At 44.6% G+C, this 20143-nt stretch overlaps 1 protein-coding gene across 1 annotated transcript; it reads right to left on the bottom strand.

Annotated features, from left to right (window-relative positions):
• Positions 1–1982: 1982 nt before the first annotated feature.
• LOC309544857 (uncharacterized protein) lies at positions 1983–2738 on the bottom strand (the record flags this gene model as incomplete). Its single annotated transcript, XM_082243847.1, has 1 exon — positions 1983–2738. One exon carries the CDS (start codon positions 2736–2738, stop codon positions 1983–1985), a length of 756 nt encoding a protein of 251 aa, XP_082099973.1.
• Between the last annotated feature and the right edge of the window lie 17405 nt (positions 2739–20143).

The following is a 20143-nucleotide window of genomic DNA, read 5'->3' as shown; positions in this document are numbered from 1 at the left end:
CCAATCCAGTGGATCTCATGTCTGCGATGAATCCACAATACAGGTTAGTGTCTGTCTAGTCTGTCTGCCATTCTTTTCTTCATTGTATGTATGTGAACCTTTTTCTTTCTTAACAGGAATCCAGGGACCAGGAATGTGTTGTGGAAGAAATTCCCGATAGTGGTGTGGGGCGTGGCCGTGGCGAGGTACCCGTTCGTGGCAACGAGGTATGTGTGCGTGGCCGTGGCGCTGTGCGTGGCCGTGGCCGCAATCAGCGTCAGAGGGGTGGCGGTATTGTCCCTCAAAACGAGGACGGGGTGTTAGCGTTGCTGCAGGAAGTGCGGCAGGAGAGGCGCAGTGGGGATGTGTTCCTCGATCCTGGCAACTCACGCGCCGCCTTCTGCCGTGCTGCATACTACATCCTGGAGGACATTGGGGGACCTGAAGAAAAGCTTTGTATGGATCGTGTGCTCGCCATCATGACACAATATAGGCATGCAAAACTAAGTGGTGGCCCGCCACCATCAAACGATCCATTCAACACTTTTCTTGATCCCCCAATGCCCTCTGTGACCTCAGCAACGCTAACACCCCACTTTCAATACCGCCCCCCTCCGCAACGCCACCTACCTACCTTGTCCCCTCCGCAACGCCACCCAACACCTGTCTTGTCCACGCCCTCCTATTTCCCACCCCACTCCTCCATTGATTTCTCCCAACCACCTACCCAGTACCCGCCACCAAACTTACCTGGACCCCCTTACCACCATGAGGTTGCGCAGGAACGACATGTCCAAGCCACCCACTCGCATCCTGACATCAGCTATCCACGTTCGAAGTCACCGCGGTCAAGCCAGGACGATCAGTCAGGATACACCTACCAGCATTTGTGATTTTTTTCTTTTTTTTGTGTTTATTTGAATAAAAACCTTTTTTTGAAATGATATTTTGCCTCATTTTTTTTTAAAGTTGTATGTTGAAATAGAAGTACATCTGCACAGGCCATTGGGCTGGCACACACTTGCCACATGCAGAAGGAAACCCCCCTCCTTCTTCTGCATGTGGCAAGTGTATGCACAGGCCATTGGGCTGGCACACACTTGCCACATGCAGAAGGAAACCCCCCTCCTTCTTCTGCATGTGGCAAGTGTATGCACAGGCCATTGGGCTGGCACACACTTGCCACATGCAGAAGGAAACCCCCCTCCTTCTTCTGCATGTGGCAAGTGTATGCACAGGCCATTGGGCTGGCACACACTTGCCACATGCAGAAGGAAACCCCCCTCCTTCTTCTGCATGTGGCAAGTGTATGCACAGACCAGGGCTGGCACACACTTGCCACATGCAGAAGGAAACCCCCCTCCTTCTTCTGCATGTGGCAAGTGTATGCACAGACCAGGGCTGGCACACACTTGCCACATGCAGAAGGAAACCCCCCTCCTTCTTCTGCATGTGGCAAGTGTATGCACAGGCCATTGGGCTGGCACACACTTGCCACATGCAGAAGGAAACCCCCCTCCTTCTTCTGCATGTGGCAAGTGTATGCACAGGCCATTGGGCTGGCACACACTTGCCACATGCAGAAGGAAACCCCCCTCCTTCTTCTGCATGTGGCAAGTGTATGCACAGGCCATTGGGCTGGCACACACTTGCCACATGCAGAAGGAAACCCCCCTCCTTCTTCTGCATGTGGCAAGTGTATGCACAGACCAGGGCTGGCACACACTTGCCACATGCAGAAGGAAACCCCCCTCCTTCTTCTGCATGTGGCAAGTGTATGCACAGGCCATTGGGCTGGCACACACTTGCCACATGCAGAAGGAAACCCCCCTCCTTCTTCTGCATGTGGCAAGTGTATGCACAGGCCATTGGGCTGGCACACACTTGCCACATGCAATATTGAACTGGAACAATGGAAGAATGATAGACATCAAAAGAACTGACATACATGTTTAATAAAAGCTGTATGTGAAGATATCACAAAGTTTACAAGATGAATGATTTTAGACAAAATTATCCTGCCATGCCACTTCCCCATCAGGCGAGACAAAGAAATCCGCAAACTTATCTCTGATGGTCATGACTCGTGCTGTTGTTCGTAAGTCCATAAACTGCACGCGGTGCATGGGGTTACGTGGCTCTGGTTCAACGCTGCTCCTGTCGCTTCTCCTTAGGAAATTGTGCAAAACACAGCAGGCCAGGACAACCTTGGTGGCATTGTCAACATCCAGTTGCATACATGACAGCAAAACCCTCCATTTTGCTGAGCACACACCAAACGCACACTCCACAACACGACGAGCTCGGCTCAGCCGATAATTGAATATACGTTTGGTGTGACTCAGTCCATAGCCACTGTATGGCCTCATCAGATTTTCTGCCAGTCCAAATGCTTCGTCGGCCACCATGACCAATGGCAAGCTTGGTTCCTCAGTACACGGTAGCGGCCTGCTTGTTGGTATGTTGAGTCGTCCTTCGTGTAGCCGACGTCCAAAGGCCGATTCTCGAAAGATGCGGGCATCACCCTGGCTGCCATATGCTCCTACATCAACAGCAAGGAATTGAAGATGGGCATCAGACAATGCCAGGAGTACCACAGAAAAATATTTCTTGTAGTTAAAGTATGCAGAGCCGGAATGGGGGGGCTTCTTCACCCTGATGTGTTTTCCATCAAGGGCACCGATACAGTTGGGGAACTGGGTTTTCTCCCAAAATTCGTCGACAACTGCTTCCCACATCTCTTCAGTCGGCTCCGGCATGACCACCTCCTTCAACTGCTCCCATATTGCCGCACATGTCTCCTTAACAATTTTGGCCACCGTGGAGACACCTAGCAGAAAATAGTGGTGTAAGGAGACAAAGCTTTGGCCAGTAGCAAGAAACCTAAAATAAAAATAAAAAATGATTACATATTACATCTATCTTTCAAAAATACATTGAAAATGTTTTAACTAGGACCTCACCACCTAACCCTCTTAACCCAAGTACTAACCCTATACAAAACACCCACAAATGATTTCACTTACCGAAGTGTCACAAGCAGCCTTTCCTCCGGTGACACACTGCTTCGCATGTTCGTGTCCATCCTGGATAGCCTTGGCCTGAGCTTCTCCAGCAGGTCATCGAAAAGCGCAACGGACATACGTGAGAAGTTGTACCACTTGTCCGGATACATGCGGAGTTGGGTGTACATGGTGGTAAAGTACCCCACGGACAGACGCTGCAACATGACAGGATGCACCCAGAACCTTCGCCGTCTGCTCCTCTCATTCTCCTCCTCCAACTGTCTCCTTCTACGCATCCTTCTCAAGATGATGAGCAGGATCGCCTCATCAACCTTCTGCATAACAGGATCCATGACTCAGAAATGCAAAAAATACTCCGAAAATACAAGAAACACTCTCAGCTGATCTGAAAATGCTCTCTCCTCTCTCTCTCTCTCCTACCAAAATGGCTTCCACACATTGCATTGTGGTTATTTTGGGTGTGGAAAATGGAGGAGTACTGATTTTTTAAAAAAACGCTATTTAGCGCTGACGCGGCTTAACGCGGCTTAACGCTCATTAACATAATTTGAGAAACGCTGTTTAACGCGCGTTTTTAACGCCGGTTTTTCCCGGCGTTATAACTAGCTTGGACGTACGTTTTTTTTGAACGCCCCGTGTGCATGGGGCCTAAATGTCATTGAGTTGGGTTTAGAAACTTTAGAGCTACTTTAAATGGCTGAGGAGTTCAACAGTTCTAAGAGTTCTAGCAATACTCTTTAGTTTTGGATGCAGGGGGAAGGTTAGATCCTTTGTCAGGTATTAAATGTTATCTGCATTGAGTTGTCTTCTGACTGGTATTTTTATTTTATTTTTATAACACTATGCATTGCAGCAAGGGTTAAAATGTCCTGTGCAGGCAGCGTGGGAACTAAATTCTGCATGAGCTAGGTGGGTGGGCTCTCGCCGCAATGTGCAAGTATACACAAAACGCTTGTACATTATTGCTCATTTACACAAACAATGCCCTCTGAAGAGCGATATACGGTTGCTTTTTTGGAGGGCGTTTGACAGGCCTTCTCACCACCTGTTTTAACCCCTAAAAACCTGCACCACAGCATATGTACGCTCCCAACCACTGCCCTTGCAGCTAAAAGTGGAGCAGTTGAGGGGGAAAAGGGAGGGGGGGGCTCAGGCGTGTGTTTTTACCACCCCCCTCCAACCTCAAGTGTAAACATAGCCTCATTTATTTATTACAGTTATTTATATAGCACAGACAATTTCCAATGCACTTCACATGCTGTACATTCACATAAGTCCCTTCCCTGCATGAGCTTACAATCTAGGGTCATTATCTCATATGTTTACATACATCCACACAAATACTAGCACCAATTTGAGCAGAAGCCAATTTACTTACCAGTATTTTTGCAGTGTGAAAGGACACCGTACAAGCACAAAGAGAACATGCAAACTCCATGCAGACAGTGTCCTGGCCAGGTTTTGACCTCAGTGTTGTTATGCATAAATACTAATCCAATGTACTTCCCTCTCAGTGGTTTCCCCTTTAGTAATAATAGGTTCAGGCTCTTGTTGCTGCTCTATCCATCTACGCAGTGTTTTTTTCTGTGTTCTGTGGGGTTCCTCTTTTGCCACTGGCTGACCATTGGGCACAGATTTACATCATCCACAGCAGCAGGCTCTATTCTCCCCATGCCTAGAATGACCTGGGATGTACACTACATGGCACATGCAGCACGCAGGAGCTGTTGTGTGCTGAAGGGTCTATTGATGCTGGCTGCTGGGGAATCTATTGTTGCTGTAGGGGATCTATTTTTGCGAAAGAAGGGGGTCTATTGTTGCTGGGGTTTTTTTCTGTTCCTCATGGGGGATCTAATGTTGCCGGGGTGGGTCTTATGTTGCTGGGGTTCAGTCATTGCTGGGAGGGATGTACTGTTGAGGGAGGGTTCTTTGTTGCTGGCTGCTGGAGGGGTCCATTGAGGCTGGCTACTGGAAAATATATTGCAGCTAGAGTGGATCTATTTTTGCAGGGTGGTCTATTGTTGATTGGAAGATCTATTGTTGCTGGGGATGGATCTTATGTTGCAGGGGGGTCAATCGTTGCTTGGAGGCATCTACTGTTAAGGGAGCAGTTTATTGTTGCTGGCTGCTGGAAGGCCTATTGATGCTGGATGTTGGCAGTCTGTTGTTGCTGGGGTGGATCTGTTGTTGCTGGGGTGTCCATTGTTGCTAGTTCTATTTTACTGCCTTTCTTGTTATCAATAACAAATCCCATACAAAATACTTAGCACCACAAAATAATATTTGGTTCTATATTCTCTAAAAGGGGTGATACTGGGAGGTGGGTAAGGGGTGGAATCAAGGGACGGTGCTTGGAGGTGGGTAGGGGGCAGGGTCAAGGGGTGACTCAAATGGGAGGAGTTCCTGCACCTATTCTCTGAGAAAAATGCCCTATAATTTTCAATAGCGGGACTTTAGCTCTGTTTTAACCGGCCAAGCTGTCCAGCAAAAGTATGTACTATGTAAACAATCAACTTTTATTCACATTCCCAAAGGCAAAAAAAATCAGTTTTTAAAATGTGTTAGCTGGAGTTAGGCTTTGATGTGTTTACCGCTTAAAGGCACGGACCACCTTTTGAAAAAAAATGATAAATGCACCCATATTGATAAAAGAAAAATAGTGCATTTATTAACGCTTGTGTTCAGGACGGCAGAACACTGCAATTGTGATCAGTGCATTGTGTGTGCAATGAGGCGTGCATTGTGCGTGCAATGCACAGGTTCTTGCTTCGCTTATATCCCAGCCCCAGGTCTGTACGAATGTCCACACCTTCTGGGGGGCTGGAGGGAGTAAACAATGGACTAGCAGTGTTGTGATATCAATGAAATTTATGAATCCCTCTGTAAAGGTGGAAGATGGTACTTGTAGTCTCCATGTGAATGTACATTGTATCTGAGAATGGATAAAGAGGCTGTGCGGACAGAGCCTAATTCAAGCATAGGCAGAAGGCTGCAGGGAAGAGGCTCCTCATGATTTAAGTAATTGTGGAGGATTGCAGTTTGAGAGTGGTGAGGAATGTGACCAGGTTTCATATTAAATGCTATAAATGCGTGTAACATAAAACATGGTCCCAAAGGTGAACTAAACCTATAAAGATCATTTCAAATCAAACAGCAATCTAAGACAAACAGTGAAAGAAAGAAAAACTGCCATGTTAGTGCTACTGACAGAATGCATTATATACTGTATGTAATTTCTGATAGTTTTAGTTATTAAACTGCAGCGCCCTGCCATAGCCTGAATTTCGTTTTTTGGTTCTGCTCTACTCAATGGACAAATAATCTATTTTCCAGGTATGGTCGGGTTTCCCTAAGCTTGGTGCTTGATTGCTCCTGTCTGCCTTTGGAAGAAATTTTCAGAAATTGAATAGGAGGGTCAATCACTGAAGTTATGAATATTTATTTGACCCCTGCCAATCCCTGGGAGGGACAAAGCAAAACCAGAGAAATTCCCAGCTCAACTCACCAACCAGTCTGCTTAACAACCAAATTAATCTGTCTAACAGTATGCGTTAAAAACAGGGTTTTATTTAGCACATATTTGCCAACGCATGCATAAGCTGCAGGACCCCTTCACAGCACCCTGTATTACCTGCAGTCCTAACTAGATAGGGGACAGGTGGGCCTGGAGGTGGCCCAATCCTCATTAAAGGCACAGGGGCACCCTGGGCACCCAGCACAATGGCAGTAAAGGTGTCCCCTCACCAGTATACATAAAAAACAAACAAAATGGCTCCTGCTCCCACCTATAACTGGCCTTCACAGCAAGGAGCACATGGAAGGCCAACGCATGCAAAACAAAACCAGAAAAATTCCCAGTTCAACTCACAAACCAGTCTGCTTAACAACCGAATTAACCTGTCTAACAATATGCGTTAAAAACAGGGGTTTTGACATCTTTGACATCTGGAGGTGGAGTCTAAGATGGCGCCGGGAGCAGACGTGTGTTAACTGAGCTCCCGACTCTGGCGTCTATCCTCACAGTTCACCCAGGTTGACTCCCCTGGTGCTCGGCTGCATGCACCCTCTGACGTCGGTGTCCGGGGAAAAGGTGGAAGGCGGGCTATCTAGCGGTGGATGTACCGGCTACTGCGGGCTGTTACCTTGCTGTTACCTTGCTGTATGCTGTATGCTGTATGCGGGCTGCTCTCTGGTGTCCTGGCGGTTCATGCTGGGCGGCTCGTGTGTCCCTTCCGCCCTCATTCGTGCCTGCTCTGAGGTACTGGACGCCGGAAGGCTGACGAAGGCTGACGAGGCAGTGACCGGGGCTGACGAGATCGACTGGAGTGGCGGTGACCGGTGTGAGCTCCCGCGGTGTACGGGCTGCATGTCTGCTGGAAGGCTGGTGTGCTGGTGTGCTGGATGACATCCTGTGGATCCGCTGCTTGGTGCCGTACTCTGGAAGTATAGAGGAGCAGACCTGCCTACTAGTAGCAGTAGTAGTCATCGGACTGCTTACACTGGCTGGTTTTTCTATTCCCCTGAGGACGCTAATAAAGCAGTGAGTAATGCTTAAAATGGATATAGGTCCCTCTTCACTTATTTAAACGGCTCCCTTTCTGCTTTTTTTTTTTTTTTTTTCTACAACTCAAGTCCACTCCACATTATATCTCCAGCCTCCTATATCAAACATCTTTTATTTCTTCGTTTTTTTTTTGGCACAGTACGGGACGATATAGTAAACTTCTGATCACATAAAGTTAAGCGAGAGATATAAATACCGTATGCAATAAAATTAATAAAGCAGATTGGATGGGCCTAAAAGCTCCCGAATTTTCCAGCTATATTATACTAAGGAAGGGGAGAGGAGGGGGGAAAGAAAGGGACTGGGACGTTTGAGTACTTTTTTCTCCCTTTTTGCCCCCCCTTTACCCCCCCCCCCCCTTTTTTTTTTTTTTTTTTTTTTGGGAGGAATGCCCAAAAATAAAGGGGGTGTACAGACACGCCGTGCAGTCGTGACATCACCGTCTAAGTCTACGGTAACTATGGCGTCTCAGACCGAACAGACAACAGTGATCAGGGAAGTAGAACCGCCTGCAAGTTTAGAGACACTCATGCATGCCATAGTAGACTGTAAGACGGCCCTGACTTCTAAAATTGATTGTGTACAATCAGATATTGGACTTATCCGTAAAGATATGGACAATTTCCGAGATAGAGTTACCGAGATGGAAATGCGGGTTTCAGAAGTAGAAGACACACAGAAAGGTTATAACTCGGATGTTCAGCTGCTCAAAGCCAGGGTTAAGCAGCTGGAAATACGAGCAGAAGATGCAGAAAACCGCAATCGTAGGAATAACTTACGGATTATAGGTCTTCCGGAGGGGTCCGAGGGTGCAAACCCGGTGACCTTTATTGAGCACTTACTTCCGACCATCCTTCCAGAAGCTAAATTCTCTGCTTTTTTTTCAGTGGTACGTGCACATCGGATACCAGGGAAGCGAGGGCCTCCTGGCTCTCCTCCACGCACCTTTATTCTGAGGTTCCTTCATTATGGTGACCGGGACACTGTTTTACGAGCAGCCCGCTCTCAGGGTGAAGTGAAATACGAGGGTGGTAAACTTTTTATTTTTCCAGATTATTCTGTTGAAACACAGCGTCAGAGGAAGTCATTTGATCAAGCCCGTTCTAAGTTAAGAGAAAGGGGGTTGAAATATAGTACTCTGTTCCCAGCTAAATTGCGGGTACAAGATGGTGAACATGTGCGTCTCTTTTCTTCCGCTAAAGAGGTGTTATCCTGGCTTGAGACATACAAGTAAGACTGAAACTGAACTTTTTTTTTTTTTTCTTTTCCTTCCTCTCGGTCTGTCACAGTTTGCTTTCCCAAATTTTACACGACAGTTGGGTGAATCAAGATACAAGTTTTTTTTTCCTCGTCCTTTTTGAACGCCGGAGTCTTCTCCCCTCCCCCCCCCTTTTTTTTTTTTTCCTAAGGGGGGGGGGGGGTAATATAGCGCCTTTTTTTGACACTTACCCCCTAGGGTGGACTATGAGGTCCGCGGTGGGTGGGATACAAACCCTCTCCAATTTTGGGGAGATGGGTGGGGTGGGGGAGATGGGTGGGGTGGGGGGGATGGGGATGTTTGAATCATTACTCTGTTATTGTATTTATTGTATTTTTCAGTTGTTTTCCCTTTTTTTTTTTTCTTTTTTTTTTTTTTTTTTTTGGGCATTGGTACACAAATATATATAAAAAATGTTAGCCAGAATGCAGATGAATACTGAATGCACCAACTTCCACCGAGGTCGTGGGGAATACTGTAATATTTATGGTTTATTATGTTGTATACACTGTTTTATGAGCGGATATGGAATCTTTAAGGGTGATTTCTTGGAACACTAGAGGTTTGAATTCCCCGCAGAAACGCTCTTTAGTGTTTCAATATTTAAAAGCGTTTAATCCCCACATATGTGTCCTGCAGGAGACCCACTTGTTGGGTACCCGAACGCTGGCTCTTAAGAAACCATGGGTTGGGCATCATTACCACTCTACGTTTTCTACGTATTCTCGTGGAGTCAGCGTTCTTATCCACAAGTCTCTCCCGTTCAGACTAATGGGTCTTTCCCTGGACCCGGATGGACGATTTGTTTTGCTCAATCTGCAGATATCATCTTTTACTTTATTGCTGGTAGGGTTATATATACCTCCGCCGGCTTCAGTCAGGCTGTTATATAAAATTTTTAAAGAAATTGCAAAATATGAGAATGATAACATACTTATTGTGGGTGATTTTAATATGGTTCCAGACCCGAACATGGATAGAATGACTGGAGATTCTTCCACCAGATCGGATCTTGCTGTATGGGCTGAGACCTATGGGTTGACAGACCTATGGCGTTGGCACCATCCCCATGCTAGGGAATATACCTGCCACTCCGCCACTTATAAATCCTTTTCTCGAATTGACTTAATGTTTGCAGGTGGGTCATTACTATCTCGGGTGCGGGAGATTCGGGTTCTTCCTCGTGGGATCTCCGACCATGCTCCACTTCTCTTAAATATGGAATTATCTGGTAACCCCTCTCATAGACTATAGCGTTTATCCAGATATTGGATCTCTGATTCTGATATAAACCCTTTAGTCGAACCCCAGATAGCGGCCTTTTGGGAGATAAATCCGGGCACGTCATCAGTGGCTATGGTCTGGGACGCTTTTAAGGTTTGCACCCGGGGGTATTATCAGACAGCTATTGGGAAGATCCAACGATATAGGCGAACAAATCTATTGCAAAAAGAAAAGGAAGCTAGAGATATGGAAAATCTATACATACAAACTAGAGACCCCACTCACTATACACGATTTCAATCCTTGACTAGGGAGGTAATGGGAATACGCACAGCCCTTACACAGAAAAAACTGCTTTCTCAATCCCAACATATTTTCATACATGGAGAGTATAACGGTAAAATGCTGGCGCAAATTTCCAGGGAACAGACAAGTGGGTATAGTATAGCACATATTCAGGATCAATCAGGTACTCTTCACTCTAATCCAGAAACTATTAATCATAACTTCACTGATTATTATCGGGCCCTATATAATACTAGGGTTAATTATTCAGGAGATGAACTCGATCATTATCTACAGGCAGTGGACTTTCCAGTCTTAACTGATAGAGATAGGGCCAAATTAGACGCCCCTATTACTCTTTTGGAGATCCAGGAAGTGGTGGCCTCCCTACAACCTGATAAAACACCAGGACCGGATGGAATTCCTGTTGAATTCTATAAGGCCCATATGGACCTTTTGGGCCCGCATTTATTAGCCACTCTTCTAGGATCTCTAAATGATGGGGAACTCCCTAAAACAATGAGCGAAGCGGTTATTGTTGTGATCCCTAAACCAGGGAAGGACCCATCATTATGTTCATCATACAGACCTATCTCTTTATTAAATATTGATGGGAAGATCCTTTCAAAAGTCTTGGCCACTCGACTTAATAGTGTTATTACAGGCTTGATCCATCCGGACCAAACTGGATTTATACCTGAACGGGGCACTGATATCAATATCCGGAGATTGTTTACACATATGGCCTTGGCGTCGGGGGAGGGAGCAGGTGTGGTCGCCTCCCTCGACGCCGAGAAAGCATTCGATTCTGTTGAGTGGCCATTTCTTTGGAGGATCCTAGCTAGCTTCGGGTTTGGCCCTAATTTCGTCTCATGGATTAAGCTTCTCTATGAGAACCCTACGGCTAGAGTCCGTACTAATACATCTCTGTCGGATAAATTCCCTCTACTGAGGGGTACCCGACAGGGATGTCCGTTATCCCCAGCCTTGTTTGCCTTGGCTTTGGAGCCGCTCGCGATTATGTTTCGAGAGGACCCACAAGTCCGAGGCATTAAGGTGGGAGTCATTGAAGAGAAGTTGTCTTTATATGCAGACGACACCTTGATCTATTTGGCGGATGCTTCCACATCATTACATAGGGCCCTACAATTATTTGACATCTTTGGTGGTTTTTCAGGTATAAGTATTAATTGGTCTAAGTCCGTCCTCTTTCCACTACACCCATCGATACCTTTAATTGATACTCAGACACCGTTGAAATGGGTACAGGATATGGTGTACTTAGGCATCAAAGTGGGTCCAACATTGGAGGTGTACCAGCAAAATAACATTGACCCTTTAGTTTTACAATTAAATAAAAAGTGTGCGTCTTGGCGCATGCTTCCCTTGTCCCCCGTTGGCAGAATTAATTTAATAAAAATGAACTATCTTCCGAAATTTCTGTATCTTTTTCGTAATTCCCCCATTGATATGACTAGAACCTTTTTTTCGAGATTAGATAGTATTGTAACAACTTTTGTATGGGCCGGGCGTACTCCACGAGTCGCAAGGCGCACGCTATATCTTCCTCTTGCAAGAGGAGGTTTAGCGCTTCCTAACTTTAAATTGTATTTTTGGGCGGTTGTTCTGGTGACGGTCCGGTGGTGGTTCTCCCAGCCCAAAACTAACTCCGCAGTTACACTAGAAGCAGCACTACTGGGTTCATATGCGGCCCTTAGTAATCTTGTTTTCCGGGGTGAACAGGCACATCCTCAAATAACCAGTCTGATGAAGACTGTCCTGCGGATATGGACTCGGGCGCGGGTGATATATAACACACCATTGCATATATCCCCCCACACTCCGTTGTGGGGTAATCCTAATTTAAAACATCTATATCATCTCCCTGATCCACAGGTATGGGCTGCTAGAGGGATTGTGACTATGAAACATGTTATTAAAGATGGAAGACTTCAAGGGTTTAATGTTCTTCAGTCTACCCATTCATTACCTCCCACCATGGGGTTTCGTTACCGCCAGCTTAGTCATGCTATGCGGGCTCAGTTCCAAGGCCCTGTTGTCCTGGAATCAGACCCCTTGGAGAAAATGTTAACTTTTAAGGTAATAGGGAAAACTCTCTCTGCTATATACTCCATACTCTCAACAGATCATAGTCAGTCCCCTGAGAAAACCTATAATAAATGGAAGGAGGACATTCCAGATCTGACTATTGAAGAGTGGGAGGACTCGGTTAATAATTATATCCCCTCAATGATAGCGGCTAGGGACAGATTTATACAACTCAAATTCTTACATAGAGCATATTATACGCCGCAACATCTTGCTAGGATATATCCCATGAAAGATCCCTTGTGCATTAGATGTGGGCATGGAATAGGTACATTCTTACACGTTGTTTGGTCGTGCCCTGACCTGGCAACCTTTTGGAAAGAAGTGACGGACACTATTGGTGAAATCTTTGACATTATGATTCCTTTGGACCCAAAGGTAACTTTATTGAGTAACCTTACAGAACTGGCTGGGGACAAATATGCTAAAATGTGCATTACATATACCCTGTTTTATGCCAGGAGAGAAATCCTTTTGCGATGGAAGTTACCCGAACCTCCCACCCGATTATCCTGGATAGCTGCCGTTACTAAGACACTTCCATTCTACCGTTTCACATACGGTAGTAGGAATTGCCCAAAAAAATTTGATAAAGTCTGGTCAGCCTGGATTGACGCTGTAGGTGTGCCAATGTCACCTGTTCCATAATGACATAAGTAGGTACTTATTAACTAATTAGATGATAATTATTTTTTTTTTTTTTTTTCTTCCTGCTCCTAAACTGGTTTATTGATATTCCCCTTCCCTTCCTCTCCCTAAGAATTTTTTTTTTTTTTTTTTTTTTGTGTTTGTATGTATGGATAATATTATGTTTTGTGCAGAGTAATGTATTGTATTGGAATATTTGTGTTGTTTATATGTTTAACAATAAAATAAAAATTTAACTGTCAAAAAAAAAACAGGGGTTTAGTTAGCACACATTTGCAAATGCAACCCAAGAGTTGGCTGGAGAGAAGACTGTTTGGGGGGGTCTGTTCAGCAGGTTATTCTCCTGGGGCTGCTGGTGGGAGGCAGCCAGTGTTTTGCTGAGGGTCTGAAGTAACTTGGACCTAAAGACATTTGCTGGAGGGCATCACCTGTTGAAGCTGGGCCAGAGAAGGACTTCCTCTCTCACTGAAGATTGTCAAATGGAAGCTGGGTGGATGACAGCTGTTCTTGAACGTTGAGTAAGACCTTTTCCTGGGAACCCAGGTGGTCATGAGCTGGGGAGATTAATGCTGGAAGTTCTGCCCCCACCTTTTCTCCTCAGTCAGCAGCAGAGGGAAGGACAGAACGCCTCCATCAGATTTTGCACTTCTCCATGGATAGGCTCGTCTCTACCCTCCCTTCCCTATTTCAGCAGTCGGCAGCAAAGAGGAAGACAAAAGTCCTCCTACATATTGTGTGCCTCTCTGTGCAGCCTCACCCTCTCGTCTCTGCATCCCCTGGTTTTACAATTCTAGGACTCCAGTCCTCTTCTGGTCCTCCTCCAGACCCTGCACTTTCTGCTTTCCAGCTCTGCTCCCAGCTTTTTCTGCCAGCAGCACAAGGTAAGGGGGTGCACTGTGATGTAAAGGAGGGTTCTTGACTTCTGGGGGGTGGAGTTTGACATCCCTGCCCTAGACTGAGCCTGTGATTGTCTGTATTTGGAACTGGTGTCTGGGTCTGGCAGCCTCTGAACAGGTAAAGGGAGAACAAGGTCATATTCAGCTGACCCTTCAGGTGTGAGGTACTACAAAACCAAGAAGAAAGGAACTAGATAATGTTAGAAAAGATATACAGCAGGGTTTCTCAACCAGGGTTCCTCCTGAGGTTGCTAGGGGTTCCTTGAGCAATAGGCAATTTCTGCCTCTCAGATAAGTTTCCAATGACACCATTGTTCCTTTTAGCTCTCTGTAAGGGGGTAATTCTTCCCAATCAGGGGCGTAAATACAGGGGTTGCATTTGAAACTGGGCCCATGCTCCAGGGGGCCTGTGCGGCTCCCCTGTATACACCTGGATAGGAAGGGTGGCGGGGGCAGCATGTACAGAAATGACTGTCCTCCTTTTTCTTCCTGTAGCTGCAGGAGGAAAAAGGAGGAGATTGATTCCTCTGTATGCTGCCCCCGCCACTCCTCCTAACCAGTTCACTTCCGTTCTGCTGTCTCTGGGCCCCTGTGTGCTCCCCTGCCCCCCCCCCCCCACTGTACTCCCTCCTTTCTCCTGCTGGCTGCTGCAGGGGATGTGTCATAAGAGAGAACCAGGAAGGGGGTCTGTAATTATGTAATTTACCAGCTCCTTCAATAATTTCTGAATGGACAGAGTCATAGTCAGTGACATTGTAAAAAAATAAAATAAAATGATAACAAATAATACAATTAAAATACCAAAAATAAAAACTACTGACACCTGTGGGTGAACTTCTAGGATCGCAAAGGTCAGACTTGTCACTGGGCCCTGGCATTCCACCACAGTGGGGAGGCCCCAGGATGGCAGGAAGGGGGCCCACTGCAGAACTTGTGAAAGGCTCCCACTGCGGGACCATAAAAAAGGGCCCCACAATGAGAGTAATGGGCCCCAGGATCAGTGGTAAGAGCCCCAGGCTTGAAGGGAAGGGCCCCGGCCAGGGGTCCGGGGGCCCTTCATAGTTTCTTGCACCAGGGCCCTGAAGGTTCTAGTTACGCCTCTGTTCCCAATGATGACAAGAGTAAGGAGCATTCTTCCCACTGACTGTCACACTAATGTGTCATGTGTTGTAGATTTTTAATTTTTAGCAGGGGTTCCCCCAGACCAGAAATTTATTTCAAGGGTTCCTCTGTATTGAAAATGTTGAGAAAGGCTGATATACAGTATATAATGACATGGACGTCACTGAATATCTCACCCTCACTTCCGATGTAGGGTTTAAACATGCAGCTCAGTTTGATGTTGCAGAGTGTGACATGCTTAGTTTACATTTGCTTCTTAAATATACCGATTAGCACAGAAATGCAGTTTATTTAAATGACTGCCTATTCAGAAAGTTGGATTATTTTTATAGCAGTTTTAAATTCTTACATATTCATTAGCAGCTACTGTGTGTCACGGAGCATCAGAATTAGGACCCACCATGAGATCTTCCAGGAATTAAACATTGATAGACTAGAACAACCTTGACAGACAGAGTAGAGCAAAAAGAAAGAGAATAAAAGATACATATAGGAAATGATTTGCTCTTTTGGCTCTCGTTAAAAAAAAAAAAAAAACAGATCAAAGCCATCAGGAGAAACAAATAAAGATAAACCTAAGAGCAAAGAAAGGAAAAATGTGAGCAATTCTTGGCATACAATAGGCTTACTAGATTTCACATGCGTGCTCAGTGTTTGCTTAAATAATAAACATTATTGAATATATTATTTTACAGTATGGTACCAATAAAAGACAAATCTGCCCTCAACATATAAAAGCCAAGAAAATGACAAAATTTGATTTGGTTATAAAAGTGTCAAATAGCCACAGGCTTTAAAGAGGAAGTAAACCCTCCTCTGACACTTGTACCTATAGGTAATCCTATGATAAGGCTTACCTATAGGTACTGTAAATATCTCCTAAACATGCACCGTTTAGGAGATATTTACCTTACATGCCGCCAGTGACGTCACTGGCGCATGTGCTCTGAAGGAACGGGCGCTGGTGCCATTTCTTCAGAGACCCGTGCCGTGACTGTCGGCTCCCGCGCGCGGGCGCCGGAGTGACGTCACCGCGGCTCCGGCCAATCAGATGGCCGGATGCCGCGATCCCAGAAGATGGGCGACTGGATATGTCGCCCGTCATACAGGTAAGCGGGCGGCACGGCGGGGGCTCGTTCTGAGGTAAGTATTTCATAATGAGCTAGTATGCGATGCATACTAGCTCATTATGTGTTTCTCTTACAGGTTGCAAAAAAAAAAAAAAAAATTGGGATGGGTTTACAACCTCTTTAAAACGGAGTACCAACAAGACAGAAATGATTAGGTCATTAAAAGATTACATTTAAAAAAAAACCTGCTACAGTGCTTGCCTTTAATGCTGAGGCTTCACCTGCAGTACTATTTTTCTGCCACTAGATGCCCTCAGTCTGATGACCAGCATCATTCAACACACTTCTTCTGAGCCCAGGTCCAGAATGATTGTGACTAGACAGGGAAAAGAGAAGTAACACAGTAATGAGCTTATCTTTCTGTCACTCTTCTCTCTCTTCCTGTCAGCATGTGTCTTGTCAGTACATAAACTGATTTTCTTCTTCCTCATGCACTGCAGCTCTGTTGTACACAGGACTGCAAGAGGCTGATAATAGGTTAAATCTCGCATTTAAAAAATAAATTTTAAAGCTGAATTCGGGAATTAGCCAAAATCTATCCTTGCAGTTGCAGTTGGGTCTAGGGGTGCATGAATAGGGAGTAATACTTACCTTATTGGGTGTGAACATCCATGCAATCTGATTCCATGCGATTCCGGCTCCAGCAGGCTCTCTTGACCTGTGCAACTAGTCCAGCACAGACTCCTTTCTAAGGCGCTTCGGTCATTGTCTCACTCCAGCCTCCTTCACATACAATAAAGGATGGCACCAAAGCTGGCTGGAGTGGGGTTAAGGTACAGTGGGGATCGAAAGTTTGGGCACCCCAGGTAAAAATTTGTATTAATGTACATAAAGAAGCCAAGGAAAGATGGAAAAATCTCCAAAAGGCATCAAATTACAGATTAGACATTCGTATAATATGTCAACAAAAGTTAGATTTTATTTCCATCATTGACACTTTCAAAATTACAGAAAACAAAAAAATGGCGTCTGCAAAAGTTTGGGCACCCTGCAGAATTTATAGCATGCACTGCCCCCTTTGCAAGGCTGAGACCTGCCAGTGTCATGGATTGTTCTCAATCATCGTCTGGGAAGACCAGGTGATGTCAATCTCAAAGGTTTTAAATGCCCAGACTCATCTGACCTTGCCCCAACAATCAGCACCATGAGATCTTCTAAGCAGTTGTCTAGAAAACTGAAACTGAAAATAGTTGACGCTCACAAAGCTGGAGAAGGCTATAAGAAGATAGGAAAGCGTTTTCAGATGTCAATATCCTCTGTTTGGAATGTAATTAAGAAATGGCAGTCATCAGGAACAGTGGAAGTTAAAGCAAGATCTGGAAAACCAAGAAAAATATCAGACAGAACAGCTTGCAGGATTGTGAGAAAAACAATTCAAAACCCACGTTTGACTGCATGATCCCTCCAGAAAGATCTGGCAGACACTGGAGTTGTGGTACACTATTCCACTATAAAGAGATACTTGTACAAATATGGTCTTCATGGAAGAGTCATCAGAAGAAAACCTCTTCTACGTCCTCACCACAAAAATCAGCATTTGAACTTTGCAAATGAACATATAGACAAGCCTGATGCATTTTGGAAACAAGTTCTGTGGACCGCTGAGGTTAAAATTGAACTTTTTGGCTGGAAGGAGCAAAGGTACGTTTGGAGAAGAAGGGACACAGAATTTAATGAAAAAAACCTCTGTCCAACTGTTAAGCATGGGGGTGGATCAATCATGCTTTGGGGTTGTATTGCAGCCAGTGGCACAGGGAACATCTCACAAGTAGAAGGAAAAATGGATTCAATAAAATTTCAGCAAACTTTGGATGGTAACTTGATGCCATCTGTGAAAAAGCTGAAGTTAAAGAGAGGATGGCTTCTACAAATGGATAATGATCCTAAACACACCTCGAAATCCACGGGGGATTACATCAAGAGGCGTAAACTGAAGGTTTTGCCATGGCCTTCACAATCTCCTGACCTCAACATAATTGAAAATCTATGGATAGACCTTAAAAGAGCAGTGCGTGACAGACAGCCCAGAAATCTCAAAGAACTGGAAGACTTTTGTAAGGAAGAATGGGCAAAGATACCTCAAACAAGAATTGAAAGACTCTTGGCTGGCTACAAAAAGCGTTTACAAGCTGTGATACTTGCCAAAGGGTACAAGATATTAACTCTGCAGGGTGCCCAAACTTTTGCAGACGCCATTTTTTTGTTTTCTGTTATTTTGAAAGTGTCAATGATGGAAATAAAATCTAACTTTTGTTGACATATTATAAGAATGTCTAATCTGTAATTTGATGCCTTTTGGAGATTTTTCCATCTTTCCTTGGCTTCTTTATGCACATTAATACAAATTTTTACCTGGGGTGCCCAAACTTTCGATCCCCACTGTAAGTAATACTGCCAGTTCAACTACCCCTAGACCTAACAAGCATTTAACCCATGCAGTGCATGTGTTTATTGGGGGGGCACAGAGCAAGGGTACATTTTGAAAAATTCTTGGAGGTCAGCCTAAATTATAATTTTTGTAATTTATAATTATACTTTTTTTTTTTTTTTTTATCTGACGGTTGCATTCAACAAAAAAATTAAGTATTTGACCCCAGAGGTAATACTTGGCACAACCATATTTTGCTGATATCACAGCTTATAGTCTTTTAGGGTAAATCTCTACTAGCTCTGCACATCTGAATCCTGCCATTCTCCTTGGCAAGAGTGAGGCTGGATGAGGATAGTTAATAAATAGCAATGTTCAAGTCTTGTCACAGATTCTCTGTTGGATTGATGTCTGGCATTTGATTAGGCCATTCTAAGACATTTAGGTTACATCTCAGAGTGATGAGCAATGTTGGCTTTCTGCACACACAGCATTATGTACTAAAGCCATAAACTTCAATTGTGGTCTCATCAGACCAGTGTGCTGCTCGGTGTATCTCACCTTCCTCCCTGCGGAATACTCCAAATCCTCCTCTGGCCGCTGTTCCTCAAAGCCCCGCTCCCCTAGACTATTTCTTCACATTCTTTTTCATGTATTGATGTATTTAAAAAAATATGGAAAGGCAAAAATGAATACTTACTACATTAACCTTAAATTGTAAGCTCCCTGAAGGCAACGACTGATGTGAATGTACAATATATGTAAAGTGCTATGTAAATTGTTGGCACTATATAAAAGCCTGAAATAAATAAATTAATGAACAATGGAAAGCACTTAGGCTTTAAAGCAAGAACTGCACTGTATCTGAGCACCACAAACCAAAAAACGCAATTTCATTCATTTGTAATATTTAAAGCATACTCCCCTATCCATCCATGTCTCCACACTTTATTTTTTTGAGAAATCACTTTTAAAACACCCCCAGCATTTCTTGCCGCAGCCATCCTGAGTAAGGGCAGATGTTTATTATAGCATTTACTTCTTGGAATCCATCTACTCTTAGCTCAGGCATGCAAGCAGGAGGGTGTGCTTAGATGAGAAAAGCCCTGCTTCATGGTGATACGTTGTCCCTCAAGAAGAAGCTGCTGGTCATGCCCATTTGGGTGCATTATTCCTAATGCGTGGCAACTATACTTCCTGCAACTATACTACTGATCTCCCATACCTGAAAAAAAGGAGGAGAATCCCCACAATGAGACTTTAAAGGTCTTCAAAAAGTAGTATAATGCTAATAAGCAATAAAGTAGATTTGTAAAAAAGTATTTTTTTATTACAAAAGATATATATATATAGGAATCACATAAACAATACATACAAAACAAGAAAAATGTGGGTGGCTGGCCCTAAAAAAAAAAACAATTCCTGACACTGTGGCCAATGATATATCAAAACACATGGGCAAAATAGTCCTTTTCCCCTTATCTTTTTGTTCCTACCTTGCAGAGACTGGACAGTTTAAATATATGGCTTTAAA

This window comes from Pelophylax lessonae (assembly GCF_965119305.1).
Source record: "Pelophylax lessonae genome assembly, chromosome: 1".
NCBI lineage: Eukaryota > Metazoa > Chordata > Amphibia > Anura > Ranidae > Pelophylax > Pelophylax lessonae.
This window is presented reverse-complemented; position numbering and strand designations above follow the sequence as displayed.